This window comes from Penicillium subrubescens, assembly GCF_028828155.1.
Source record: "Penicillium subrubescens strain IBT 31985 chromosome Unknown utg000004l_segment0_segment0, whole genome shotgun sequence".
NCBI classification, from domain to species: Eukaryota; Fungi; Ascomycota; class Eurotiomycetes; order Eurotiales; family Aspergillaceae; genus Penicillium; species Penicillium subrubescens.
In genome coordinates, this window is record NW_026643154.1 from 76349 (window position 1) to 88789 (window position 12441).

General features: G+C 50.6%; 4 protein-coding genes across 4 annotated transcripts; 1 reads left to right on the forward strand and 3 right to left on the reverse strand.

The window, feature by feature from the left end:
• Positions 1-382: 382 nt before the first annotated feature.
• N7473_005126 (uncharacterized protein) lies at positions 383-1867 on the reverse strand (the record flags this gene model as incomplete). The annotated part of the gene is made up of 6 exons (XM_057151066.1): positions 383-808; positions 873-986; positions 1049-1143; positions 1211-1350; positions 1445-1671; positions 1730-1867. 6 exons carry the CDS (start codon positions 1865-1867, stop codon positions 383-385), a joined length of 1140 nt encoding a protein of 379 aa, XP_057008871.1.
• Positions 1868-5669: 3802 nt separating this feature from the next.
• On the forward strand, positions 5670-8072 carry N7473_005127 (uncharacterized protein). The gene is made up of 2 exons (XM_057151067.1): positions 5670-6106; positions 6207-8072. Exons 1-2 carry the CDS (start codon positions 6073-6075, stop codon positions 7937-7939), a joined length of 1767 nt encoding a protein of 588 aa, XP_057008872.1. The 5' UTR covers positions 5670-6072; the 3' UTR covers positions 7940-8072.
• Positions 8073-8611: 539 nt separating this feature from the next.
• Positions 8612-9764, reverse strand: N7473_005128 (uncharacterized protein; the record flags this gene model as incomplete). Its single annotated transcript, XM_057151068.1, has 4 exons — positions 8612-8725; positions 8896-9060; positions 9190-9658; positions 9751-9764. The coding sequence occupies 4 exons, from the start codon at positions 9762-9764 to the stop codon at positions 8612-8614; spliced, it is 762 nt and encodes a 253-aa protein (XP_057008873.1).
• A 1200-nt stretch (positions 9765-10964) lies between these two features.
• Positions 10965-12277, reverse strand: N7473_005129 (putative C2H2 finger domain protein; the record flags this gene model as incomplete). Its single annotated transcript, XM_057151069.1, has 2 exons — positions 10965-11099; positions 11162-12277. 2 exons carry the CDS (start codon positions 12275-12277, stop codon positions 10965-10967), a joined length of 1251 nt encoding a protein of 416 aa, XP_057008874.1.
• Positions 12278-12441: the final 164 nt, after the last annotated feature.

Consider the following 12441-nt stretch of genomic DNA (forward strand, 5'->3'; position numbering starts at 1 on the left):
ATACAGCTTTATCCCGGTGGAACTAGACATTATAGCTAGCTAAAGCTTGCCAAGGCCATCGCTAGTCTCATCAATCAAATCCAATGTCATCACCGTCTTCTACCGGTAGTTAGTAGAAACTTCACCACTCTTTAGCAATATTAATCCATATGCTCCTTGCATGAGTCTCATAATACTAAGGCAGGAGAGAGTCAAGCTCAGGTTCTCCAAAGGAATGCTCGTCTCGTATGGATGGATGACAAGACTACGCTTACATTCTCGTTGAATTCTGAGGGCATCGAATCCTCGAGCTGCACGCATTGAGGCTGGAGGAACCATCGCTCACCTCCGTATAAGAACGCTAACTGGGAGAAGCCCATATTCTACCTGTATCCTTTACTATCTATAAGCGAGAGCCTTTCTCGGCACTATGAACAATCGTTTCATGGATCACTTTGATCCCTCCGCCATGGCTGGTGTGGCTGGTAGCGTCCCAGTCCCCCTCGCCAGCGGTGCATGTAGGCGGCTGCTGGCGTGAAGTCGGTAGTATCATTTGCTCGTCACTAACGGTGTTCCATTGCGTGTCACCTGGGATGGAAAGCGGATGACGGAACTTCTTGCGTCTCGCGTACCCACTGGCATCACCATCTGATAGTTGGTAGGCTGGGTAGCTTTCAGAACCACCTCCTCTCGAGGTAATATAAAGGCCTGCACGGCGAGCGACTCGACGGAAAAGCGGATAGATCATCGGAACATTGCCAATGACCACAGCGACGAAGGTTTCACGACAGGCCCAGCTGCCAGCTTGTTGGGCACCATTGGCACCAGCCTGTAAACCTCAGTGTCAAGGTATGATCCAAAAATCAGATTAGAAATATGAAGGGTAGTCTTACTGTCAAAATCAAAACGCAGCGCAGAATACCGGCCATCATGACGAAGAGACCGCCGCTGAAAAGAACAAGAAGCTCGAGTTTTTCACGCCAGCGAAGGCGGGCCTTGAAGAGCATCTGCGATCGTCGTTGGTAAGCTTTGTATCATAGTAAACAGTGCCTGGAGCAGATTAACATACGGGCGCTGGGATACTGATAAGGTAGATATCAGTCGCAACATTCAGCACGACTGTGACGTAGATGTCGATCTTGGAAACAGCAGGCTGACAATAATCTGTTCGATTTTTTTTGTTAGTAGACGCAGAGTATCCTTTATCGAATGAAGTTTTCTTGGAACTCACTTCCGGGATCTGGATAGATCTGCCAGTTCTTGTGCATCGGGTGACAACCAAAGAGAATGGAACAAATTGTAGCAATGTAAGTGGTGGCAATCAAGCCATATGCGATATGGATTCGGACGCGCATGTTGATCAAGCCCGCTCTAAGCCATTGTTAGCATTTTGAATAAGCAAAAGAACGAGCCAACGGCTGCCTGCTTCATCGCAAAAAGCAAGCCAAGCACCAGGAGAACTCACGTTAAACGAGAGTAGAAGACGGCCATGCAAGTTTTCAAGAGCCATAAAAGCAGAGTGTATAATGACCAGCCAGTCACCTGGACCTTCGAGCCTCCCACACGCAGACGATATTCTTCGGAGTCGGGAGATAGCTGTTTGCGTTGTTCATCTGTCATGGCATTGTTGGCGAGGCCTTTGAACCATGCGCCCACCATGTATGCAGCGCCGGTTTCCAGCCCGTACACCACCTATATAAATTAGCTATACATTCAAGAGATGTAAGAAAACCCAAAGGTTCTCACGTACACAAGCCAATAGCATCAGATAATCATCTGCCTGGAAATTCCTCGGTCCTACCATGATCCATCGAGCCACAGTACGGAGACCAATAATCACAATGGCCACTGCCAGGAGTGTGAAAGCCTCTGTGACAAAGTCACCCATGGTGGATTTGATCTTTGCAGGTTATGCGTTGTTCAATGAATACGCGGCAGGAATGGGGAATGAAGGCCTCCGGGGGGGTTTGATTCAGATAAAAGAAAGACAACGACACCCAAGCCATCCAAAAGAGGGAGGGAGGGAAGGGTGTGTGAATAGGAAGCAGAACCAGATGAGCAAATAGTAGAAGACTTTTACTATCTCGGTGGCTTATGGTTTCCCCCGGGGCCCTCTCTGCTTGTCATTGGAACCAGGCCAGACAAAGAAGCCAGCCCGCAAATCAGTCGATTTATAAACGGCAACAACCAAAATTGGGAAAATTAAAAATTACAAAAAAAAAAATTACAAAAGTGGATGAGTCCAACTTCTCCAAGACGCCAGTGGCTGGAGAGTAGCCAAGAAGCTGGCAAAACTACGGAGTACACTAGAAGCAAAGACCCATCTCGATGGAGAAACTCTGGCATGAATTCGACTTCTAAGAGGCCGATTGACCAAGAAGACACACTATGGATACCCGGCTAGCGGCAACGGTTCCGTTCATGACATTTGTCCTACCGATGGCAGCTGTGACTTTTGGCACATGTCGATTATCGGGCTTCTCCCACTCCCCACTTCCCAAACGCCCCTCCGCCTCCCGGGGAGGAATTCTCCAGGCCTCCAGACCAGTTTTATGATTTGGTATTCCTTCGCTTACAGCTGGCGGGTTGCTGGGTTTTTTAGGAAAAGCAAAATGGACCGCCATAAGCTCCACTGCAGCACTACTCCCCTGAGTTCAATATGGGAGCTTCCTCATGCAGCAAAGGCGATCGGCAGTGGCTAAGCCCATGGAAGTCTTCCTAGACTACTGGAACTATATAGAGACTAGCTTGTTACTCTGTACTCCATCTCTGTACTCCGTCTGTGTACTCCGTACTCCGTGTTTCATTGCCTACTTTTGAGCTCGTACGAGTCAGGCAGAGGTGTCGGTCCTAAATTCTTGAGTCTGTCCAACACTCCAACCAGTCCTCCTTTACATGATTCGGTTACACCAGCAGGGAATGACTCGCTCGGATGACCGACCTGACAGAGATTTTCTTTATTTGCCATCAGAACAGCTCACCAAACCTGCGAACGCAATGACGCAGTGACAGACGCTAGTTGCAGTGATGGGATCTGTCTCCAGCTGGGCCAATGATATTTCATCTGAAACCAGGTCTCCTTAGCAGCTGTTGACGATATCTGTACTCTCCAACTGATGTTTAATAGATCTTCCGATCATCCATTCGCTATCATCCGCATTGACGTACGGAGTACTACTTAGGGGCAGTCGACAGGACCTGCTCTCCAAGTGTGTCAGCATTGCCGATCCGTCTGTCGGAGATTACATCGTGCAGTGCACGTCCAGAATAATTTTGATATCACTAGAGAAGGTTAATCGCGGTCTGCCGAATACTTGGGCCCATCATACGTCAGGAACCAGTTAGTGGATACTCAAGTACTCCGTAGAGTTGGTTCAGCCGTTGACTGGTTGATTATTTGCAACTTGCTTAAGCCTAAACCTGTCTTTGTCGCTATCTTTATTTTTTGCTTTCTCGCTTGGGCTGTGGGCTCATATCCTTTTACCAGAAGAATACAATCGTCCTATCGGAGAGAAACAACTAGAAAATTCAGCGACATCGGAAATTGACCGTAGCGAACTACAGTGTAAGGAGCTAGTAAGCTGTCATTCTCAATTACCTCCGATTTTCTCCAAGTCAAATTAAGGGATTAAGATCCTCGGTCTCGTCCCTTTCGTAACCAAGGTTCGTCAACACGTTTCTGGGGGCTGTCTTGTGTGTTTTGGCTTCAGGTCCATCGTCGCCAGCCCCGGCTAAGTTCCATGTTTCAGAGCGCGGGTGGAAGGCCGCGCTAGACCCAAAGTACAAGCCAAAAACTGCGATGGATTTCTGTGCTCAGACCATAGCGAATCTTAATGGTGAATACTGTTGGCCGCTCTATGCGCTCCAGACTCTCTTGTAGGTACCAGGACGGACCACAGAGGTGTGAATCCGCTCGGTCGGGCGCCCAGTCGTGGGGCTGGTAGAGTGTGGATCATGATGGATCAAATGGAGAATAACACAATCCGGTTCTGCAAGTTTCCCACTTGTTTTGGTCCACACCGTTGAGAAGTTCTTCCATTGTCGTGGGTCACACGGAACGGGAAGTTCTGACACTTTTCTCCCCTTCGAGTCCGTACTGGCGCGCCTAGGTTGGATGGATTGGACGGGATTGACATACCGTTAAGACGGCAGAGATCTCGCGATGCACTATTGACGGCAGCACGCAACCGATCGTATAGGTAGAGTATCCGGAGATCGCGCTGTGTGCAGTACCAGGCCGCTTGAGCTGTCAGTCTTCTTTAAACACCATCCACAGATGTATCTGCCCTAAAAAACCATAGATCGGGGGGTCAAAGTGTTGCTTGACGGTGGCGGACTGCATAATGCTTGATTGTCCGACCGGGTCAGTCCAAGGTTATTGACAGATGAATTGGAAAAGATCTATCATTATCATCATCATCATCATCATCATCGCCAACAAACCATCCATCATGATGGAAATTAATTGAAGGGCGAACGCGTTCGTGCGTTTGATGATTGTTGTCTTCCATCTCAAGGACCACCCGTTAGGTCAGTACTCTTCATGGTGGAGGGAGCTTCTAACTTAGTGTACGTTAGCTCAACCCCCCTGACCATGTTGTCGGAATTCTCGTGTGGCTATTCATAGTGGTCCATAGGCTTCCATTTTATCCAGCCGGATTGTAGTTCCGTAGTTTTCAGGATCCCAAACAGAAAAAAGGACTCCAAAAATGATCAGAAAGGTTAGCGATCGTCGACACGGCCTGGCCGCGGGCCACATTAGACTGCACGCTTTGACAGCAGCCCCTAGTGCACGTCAAACGACGGAGGCAAGTTTAACTTTTCGCACCAGTCTGTCGGGCTTGACAAGATTGCAATCGCCATCGGGTGAATAATTCTAATTCTAATCTTGGGCCTGGATGAGAGGATCATCGGAGAAGGAGAATGACAGGAGCAATGTTGTAAGATGACCCGGGAAATAGAGAACCTAGAATGGACAGTGGTTCTCTAGGATCAGGTTATGTACTTCCATCCTGATTTAGAATAGAATACAAAGTACAGATCAGTAGAGGACAGGGTATAGAGTACAGTATTTCGATAGTTCAATTAACGAGTTGCCGTCACTCTCTGTCACTCACTAGTGAGAACCGTTTTGGACCAGCTGCATGCCAAGTCCCCAATCGACGAGGAATGCCCCCTGACAAGAAGGTAAATATTGCTTGCTGATGATAGTAACTTCTGGGAGCTTTCGGACAGCTTTCCGGGTCTTCCCTAAGCAACTAGTGAATTACCGTCGTTAGTTAGCTCCCTGATTCGTTCGGAGTGGTATTTTCGACTTGAATGCCGAGTCAGTGTTCTCGTAATGCCCTCAGTCCTGTTGATTGCCGTGCAGTCGTATGTCAAAAGTACATTGTGTATCGTACATATTATAGATAGTATGTACGATAGTTCGAACACTGTATGGTACTCGCAAAATCATTTCCCATCGTTGCTATCCTTCTCCCTCCTCCATTTTCCCCGTGGTGGCGTCCGATGGAAGCCACTTTCTTTGACGCCCATTTCCACCGAGTGGCCAAAGTACCAAAGTACATAAGTACTTACATAGTTAGTCCTGTACTAACTCAGTACTACACTACTTACGGTAGTTGGTTTAGCCCAGGCCCTAACAATCCCAAATCCGCTGTTACGCTTCATTTTCCCCCAGTAATTTGCCCTCTTGACAGGCCCACTTCATTGACTCCAACCACAGTGGCCAAATACCAACAATTATACAATTATTATTACCTTAGCATATCTGTTCCGGTTGGCTGGTTGGTTGATCAGTGGCCGTTTGATTGTTTGACCGTTGTCCCCTCAAATAATTAGAAAAGTCCTACAAAGGTGACTTGGTGGTCTCTTCTTTCTTTCTGGTTGATTTTCCTTTCGATCGCTTGAGAGAAGGATTGGTCTTGTTTCTTTCACTTCTTCCCCCTGCTGCATCGCTCTTCCCTAGCAGGGATCCTAGCGCCAGCGAGTCAGTCAACTCAGTCGCTTCCTTTCAATCTCAATTTTAAGATCACCAAGTTGGTGACCCCGACACTCACACCCCCAGCTCTGCTTCAACCCCTCAAAAAAATGGAAAGTGTGGATTTGGTCGTGGTGGGTGCAGGTGAGTCGAGCGGCCCGGGATGGTGGTGCTTAGCGCGATCAACACACCCGTTGATATTTGGCGATTGGTCGCATTCTAACTGAGGGTTCGTTCTCAACAGGATGGAGTGGACTTGCGGCCATCAAAACCTACCGCGAGGTGAATCCCGATAGCAATGTGCTCCTGCTGGAGGCCGCCGACTCCATCGGTGGAGTGTGGGCCAAGCACCGCCTGTACAAGGGTCTCAAGTCGAACAACATGCTGGGCACCTACGAATTCAGCGACTTCCCCATGGATGAGGCTACTTTTGGAGTCAAGCCTGGAGAGCATATCCCCGGCGAGATCGTCCAGCGCTACCTTGAGGCATTTGCCGAGCGGTGTGGCTTCACCGATCGCATCCGAGTCGGCCACCGTGTCGAGAGCGCACGACACAATCTGGACGGGACCTGGCAGTTGAAGGTGTCGCATGGGGAGGAACTGGCAACCATCGAGACAAAGAAGCTGGTTGTCGCCACGGGCATCACATCACAGGCATATCTGCCCACCTTTGAGGGTCAGGATGCCTTCGGCGCGCCCATCTTCCACTGTCGCGATATGCGACAGTATGAGCCCGAGATCTTGAAGGATGGCGAGCGAGTCACCGTGTTTGGTGGTACCAAGTCCGCCTGGGATGCAGCGTACGCATGTGCGACATCTGGGATGCAGGTCGACTGGATCATTCGCGAGTCTGGGCATGGGCCAAACTGGATGGCACCACCGTACGTGACACCGCTGAAAAGGTGGCTGGAGAAGCTGGTGACGACCCGGCTCCTGACCTGGTTCAGCCCCTGTATCTGGGGAGATGCCGATGGTTATACTCGCGTGCGGAGCTTCTTGCACGGAACGTGGCTCGGTCGCAAGATTGTGGATGCCTTCTGGGCCGTGCTAGCCGATGATGTCGTGCAGCTGAACGGCTTCAACAAGCACCCCGAGGTCAAGAAGCTGCAGCCCTGGATTAGTCCATTCTGGATTGCCTCGTCGCTCAGTATCCTCAACTACCCAACTGATTTCTTCGATCTTATCAAGGATGGCACGATCAAGGTGCACATTGCTGAGCTCGACCACCTCTCTGATCACGCAGTGCACCTGTCCACTGGTGAGGAGCTGAAATCTACCGCCCTAATCTGCTCGACGGGATGGCGCGCTACTCCCAACTTGAAATTCCTTCCGGAGGGCATTGACCGGGAGCTGGGCTTCCCTTGGAGCAGCGACCCCCTGGATGAACAGATGGTTAAGGCAGCCGACGAGGAGATTCTTCGACGATTCCCACGTCTGCGCAACCAGCCTACCCCCAATCCCAAGTACAAGCCTCTGAACGACGAGGCCGAGGCAGCGGCCCCCCACCCCTTCCGGCTGGCGCGCTTCATGGTCCCTCTGTCGCAGGTCAAGGATCGATCACTCGCGTTCATGGGCATTACCATGACCATCAACACCACAATCATTGCTCAGACTCAGGCCCTCTGGATTTCCGCATACTTCGGCGGCCAGCTTACCCCAACGGCTGTTGAGCAATGCCCAGCGGCCGTGCGTGCGGCTTCCGATATCAAGGTCGAGGATGATGCGGAGCTGAACCTAGCCTGGGAGACCGCGCTGCACTCGGAGTTTGGCAAGTATCGCTACCCCGGAGGCTTCGGTCGCCGAAATCCCGATTTCGTCTTTGATGCAATCCCTTATATCGATCTAATGCTGCGGGACCTGGGTCTGTCGCCCGAGCGCAAGCAGGGGATGTTGTCCCGGTGCCTCTCTCCGTATGGCACAGAGGATTATACGGGATTGGTGGAGGAGTGGAAGGCCAAGGCGTCCAGCAAGCCATGAGAGTCTCCTCCTATGTGTTTTGAATGACCACTGGCCTTGGGCTTTGTTTCGTTATCATATCTGTTTTTACCTTCGCGCTCTCCGCGAGATACCCCAACTTTATCATATTTTTCTTCTAAACTTTGAACGGCTTTAACCTATTTAGTCCGGAATATATAAATTTCGGTTTTCCTACAGACCATGCCTCGGGCAGTCACCACACTTTGATTAGGCTTGTAGACGCTCAACACGTCGTGCTATCGACAAATCTTTTCTTGGGGTGGTGGTATTCCATGCCATCAGAATTGTTACGGCTATTGAGAATAGTTTGAGTTTCAGACATGTTTTCTTGTGATTAAAACAAATAATTCGTGTCTCCTCTCTTCCAAAATGCAAATGTAGAAAGGTCTGTCTTTGAATAGTCAATCCCGAGTGACCAAATATACATGGCTATGTTTACTCGGCGAGAACAAACTGTTCAAAGATTGCGCTGGCAGACAATAAAGACTCCACAGTATTTCCCAGGTCAGTACCAGACTGATTGACCTCTCCGGTCATCTTCCCTGCCCAGCGCAAGTAATATTTGCCATCCCCCGCAATGTGTGTACCAGAGACATTGGCTTACAGCCAGCCTTCCTGCCCAAGGTCAAACTCAAGATGAAACCCGTCTGGTATATCACCTGCTTGTGGTGGTTATCGCGCGCTAGTCTCAGAGTCCCTAATGGGACGAACGGTGAGTAGGGTAGAGTTGCAGGACAAGACTAGCACTTGGCCATCGCGTGCTACATAGCTGCTCACATAGGTCGTCTGGGATGGGTCATTCAGTGCCAGATACCTAAACCAGACCACCGAAAAAGGCCCAGTCTGGCCGTGGCCCCAATACCAACTCTGGATAGAGTTTTGAAAGGGTTGATCTAACCAATTCTACCGGATCTCAGTACATGGTCATTCGTTTTTGGTTGTTAGTGTGGTCGTACCTTGTCATGATAAGCTGATCCTTGGAATTGAAGACGAGAACGCTTCACACTGATATCGACCTGGCCCACCGCATCAGGCTTCAATGCAACCCACCCAATATGAGGAGCAATCTCTAAGGCTGTTGTGTCGGATGTAATCCCACAAGGCAAATGAGGCTCCAGGGTCTATCATCGCAATCAGTCATGGTCCCAAACGAGTCCTTGAATGGCTTGGACTCAGGGTAGTTTACAATGTACTCACCGAGTTTAGACTAAATCGCCTTTCGCCTGCATTTGTTTCGAGGATATAATTACTTCATATTGGGACAAATCATCTTGGGAGGCAGCCCAGCTAAGCCCAGTCGACGACCAATTCCCCGAACTGGGCGAGCTTGCATCCTCACCGCCGGCAACCGTGGCAATAGTCGCAGGCACGTATTCTTCAAAGATGGTTCCATTTGCAAAGGAAACCCAGAGATACGCAATCAACACCGATGACTCGTTAGATGGAAGCCACGGGAACGCAGCCGCCGTCGTCGTGAAGAATATGACCATCAATGACTCACGCGGGTCACTCACAGAGACGGCATCAAAGTACCACCAGTCAAACACGGACGGATTGACCTCGCTGAGCTGAGGAGAGTCTAAAGTCAGCAATACCCCGGTATCAAATTTTGACCCTGTCGTTGGAATGTCAAAACGAGCATGCGCGACGCCATCCTGGACGTGGCTTGGGATGGCGTAGTTCCAGCTGCGGGCAGTCGAATCGAGGGGCACGTCAGGTCTAGTTTTCGAGGTTCTCCCGGGCAATGCGAACGCCTCACCCGCGAGTATGATGGATATAATTAGCCCTATGAGAGGGCGCGAGTCAGGGACGCCTCCATCTGCATGTCGTGATGGATGTGTAAAAAAGAAATGAACTGGGGGGAGTGGTAGTACCAAAAGAAAAAATGAGAACAATGAAATGGAATAAGCGAAAGGTTAAATGACCTGCCAAGTACTGCAGATAGTAGTAATATATGAGAAGAGGAAAATTAACACTTCAATAAGAGCACGTACATCCTGTCTAGCCTGCTAATAAATACTTCAGCAACAGAAACATGTTTGCGTGTCTGCAGTGTTATAGTCCGGGATCTGCATCCGAGACATGATTTGTTGATTCAGTTCTCCACTCGAAACCGACCATGCAATCAGATACTCCTTCGGAAACGACGCCGCTAGCCTGACTCAAAGTACGCAAGCCATGTGGCCAGCAAACCCGCGTGGAATTCGGATCGATCACGGTGCCACATCCTCATTGGGGGTCCAATAGAGTGAGACTGCATTGGGCGTAGGTCCAAGCGGGACAGCAAGGGATTGCCAATGGTGGGATGAGAGACTCGTTTGGATATTCTGAATCTGTTTACTTTCAGCTCAAACAAATGTAGGTGAGTTTTTTATTCGCATGGGATGGGGGGGGGGTGGTAAGGTAGAACATGAGTGGGCGCAAAGATACGATCAGAGCTCTCGAGGCCCTACTCATGATGACATGCATATTAGAATACAATTTTGACCACCAGCTTGAAAATATCAACTCGGATGGAAGATGGAATGTCAAATGATTCATGCACAGAGATTGCTATATACCATCAAACACCGTGGACTCGCGGTCCATTCCCGTAAAGTCAACAGTGAAATCAGGGGCTCGCTCGGTTCAAATCACAAGAGAAAAAAGAACAACGATCAGAACACACGTCACACGTCAGGCTAAGAAAACACAATAATCAAACAGAAAAAAGACAATATCAACCCATCCCAAGATGCCCAAATCACACACACACCCTTCGCCGAAGAAGAATAAACACAAAAGTAAGCGGGGATCAAAAATAAAGAGAAGAAAAAAAGAGATAATGCCAAGTGGTCAAGATCAAAGATCCCATCAAGAAAAACGAAAAAAAAAACACCCTCCGACTCCCAATACCACTGTAGGTACACGATCGTTCGTCCTCACCCCAGGATATACATACACGGACGGGGGGGCTCAATGTAATTGAGGAGTCGAATCGAATCCATTATGCCACAGGGATGCAAAACGTAGTCAATGAATACGTCTAGTTACGCCCATTCATCACGGGGCTGCCGTCTTCACTGCGGCCTTCGCCTTTGATCGTGCCGTCGGTGCCGGTCTGATTACTGATCGCATCCGAATCACCATCTTTGCCGCAACCTTTGACCAGGATATGTCGCTATGAGTACAGAGTTAGGAAATGAAATCAGTTTTCGGAGTTTCACATCTTGATTGACATACCTTCAATGCGTCCTTGCGCGAGAAGCTCTTGTCACAATGGGCGCAAGGGAACGGTTTCACGGCCAGATGAATTCGCTTATGACGCTTCAAGTCATGGTTGCGATTGAAGCTCTGTGGGCACTGGTCGCACTTGAACGGTCGGTCGGCTGTTGGGCCCGGCATACCATGATGGGCAGATGGGTGGGCCCCGTAGAGATGCTGCGTGTTGGCGATATGCCCACTATTGAAACCAGGCAGAATGCCCGATTGCATACCTCCCATCATCGACATGGGACTATTAGGACTGTGGACGTTGGTCATGATGGGGCCAGACATCGCGGGGAGGGAATAAGACGGCCAGGGCTGGCGAGGGAAGGTCAAAGGAGGCTGGCCACCGGGACTTTGGAGAGGCATGCGCGAGCCGGGGTGGATTCCAAGGCCTCCGTGGCCACCCAGGGAATTGGGACCTGCGTAGATGGGAGAAAATCCGGTCTGATGGCTCGGGGCGGCGTATAGGGAATGCATTTTCTGATTGTATGGGTCATTCGATGGCAGATGTGCGGTCGATGCCGTGTGGCCGGAGTGATAGAGGCCCATGGTGACAGAATGCGGACCGGGAGCAAGAGTGGAGGATGGCGCGGGAAGGGCTTGCGAAAAGGACGCCATTGGAGGCGCCTCGAAAGGTTGCGACATCCCATCTGTCGTGGGCGGCGATGTCACAGGTCCTGAACGAGTCAAGCCAGAGGGGGAGAAGGAGCTGCGTCCAGAATAAGCGGCATTGTGCCCCGATGCCCACTGACCTGGTCCACCTCCTGGAGCTCCGTAGGGGCTGGTGCCAGGCCAGTACGCCGGGGGCATATCCGAGGAGATGCCAGACGAGGGCGGCAATGAGTGCGAAAGGGTCCCCGTTTCTCCCGACTGATTCGTCGCGGGAGGCGTCAACAAGTTTCCCACGCTCACATTCGCTGGGGGATGCGATACGGGGGGTTGATTTGAGTGCTGGGTCTGATATTTAGGAGCCGCAGCGCCGGACAGACCAAACGGTGGAGGCGGTAATTCAAAGCTGGGTAGCGTCGGAGCCGCTGGGCGGCGGGAATTGATGGGCTGCGAACCGAGGCCATCCAATGCGGTGCCCATTCCGGGGGAGGCACTGCAGGAACGGTGAGGGCCGCCATGTTTGCCGATGGATCTCGCGGGGCGTACAGGTCGGCGTCAGACAGAGAAGATTGCAGATTGGGGGGCAGAGGCCCAGCGAATGAGTTGACCGGGTTCAGAGTCCAGTCTCGACCACCAGGAAGGGC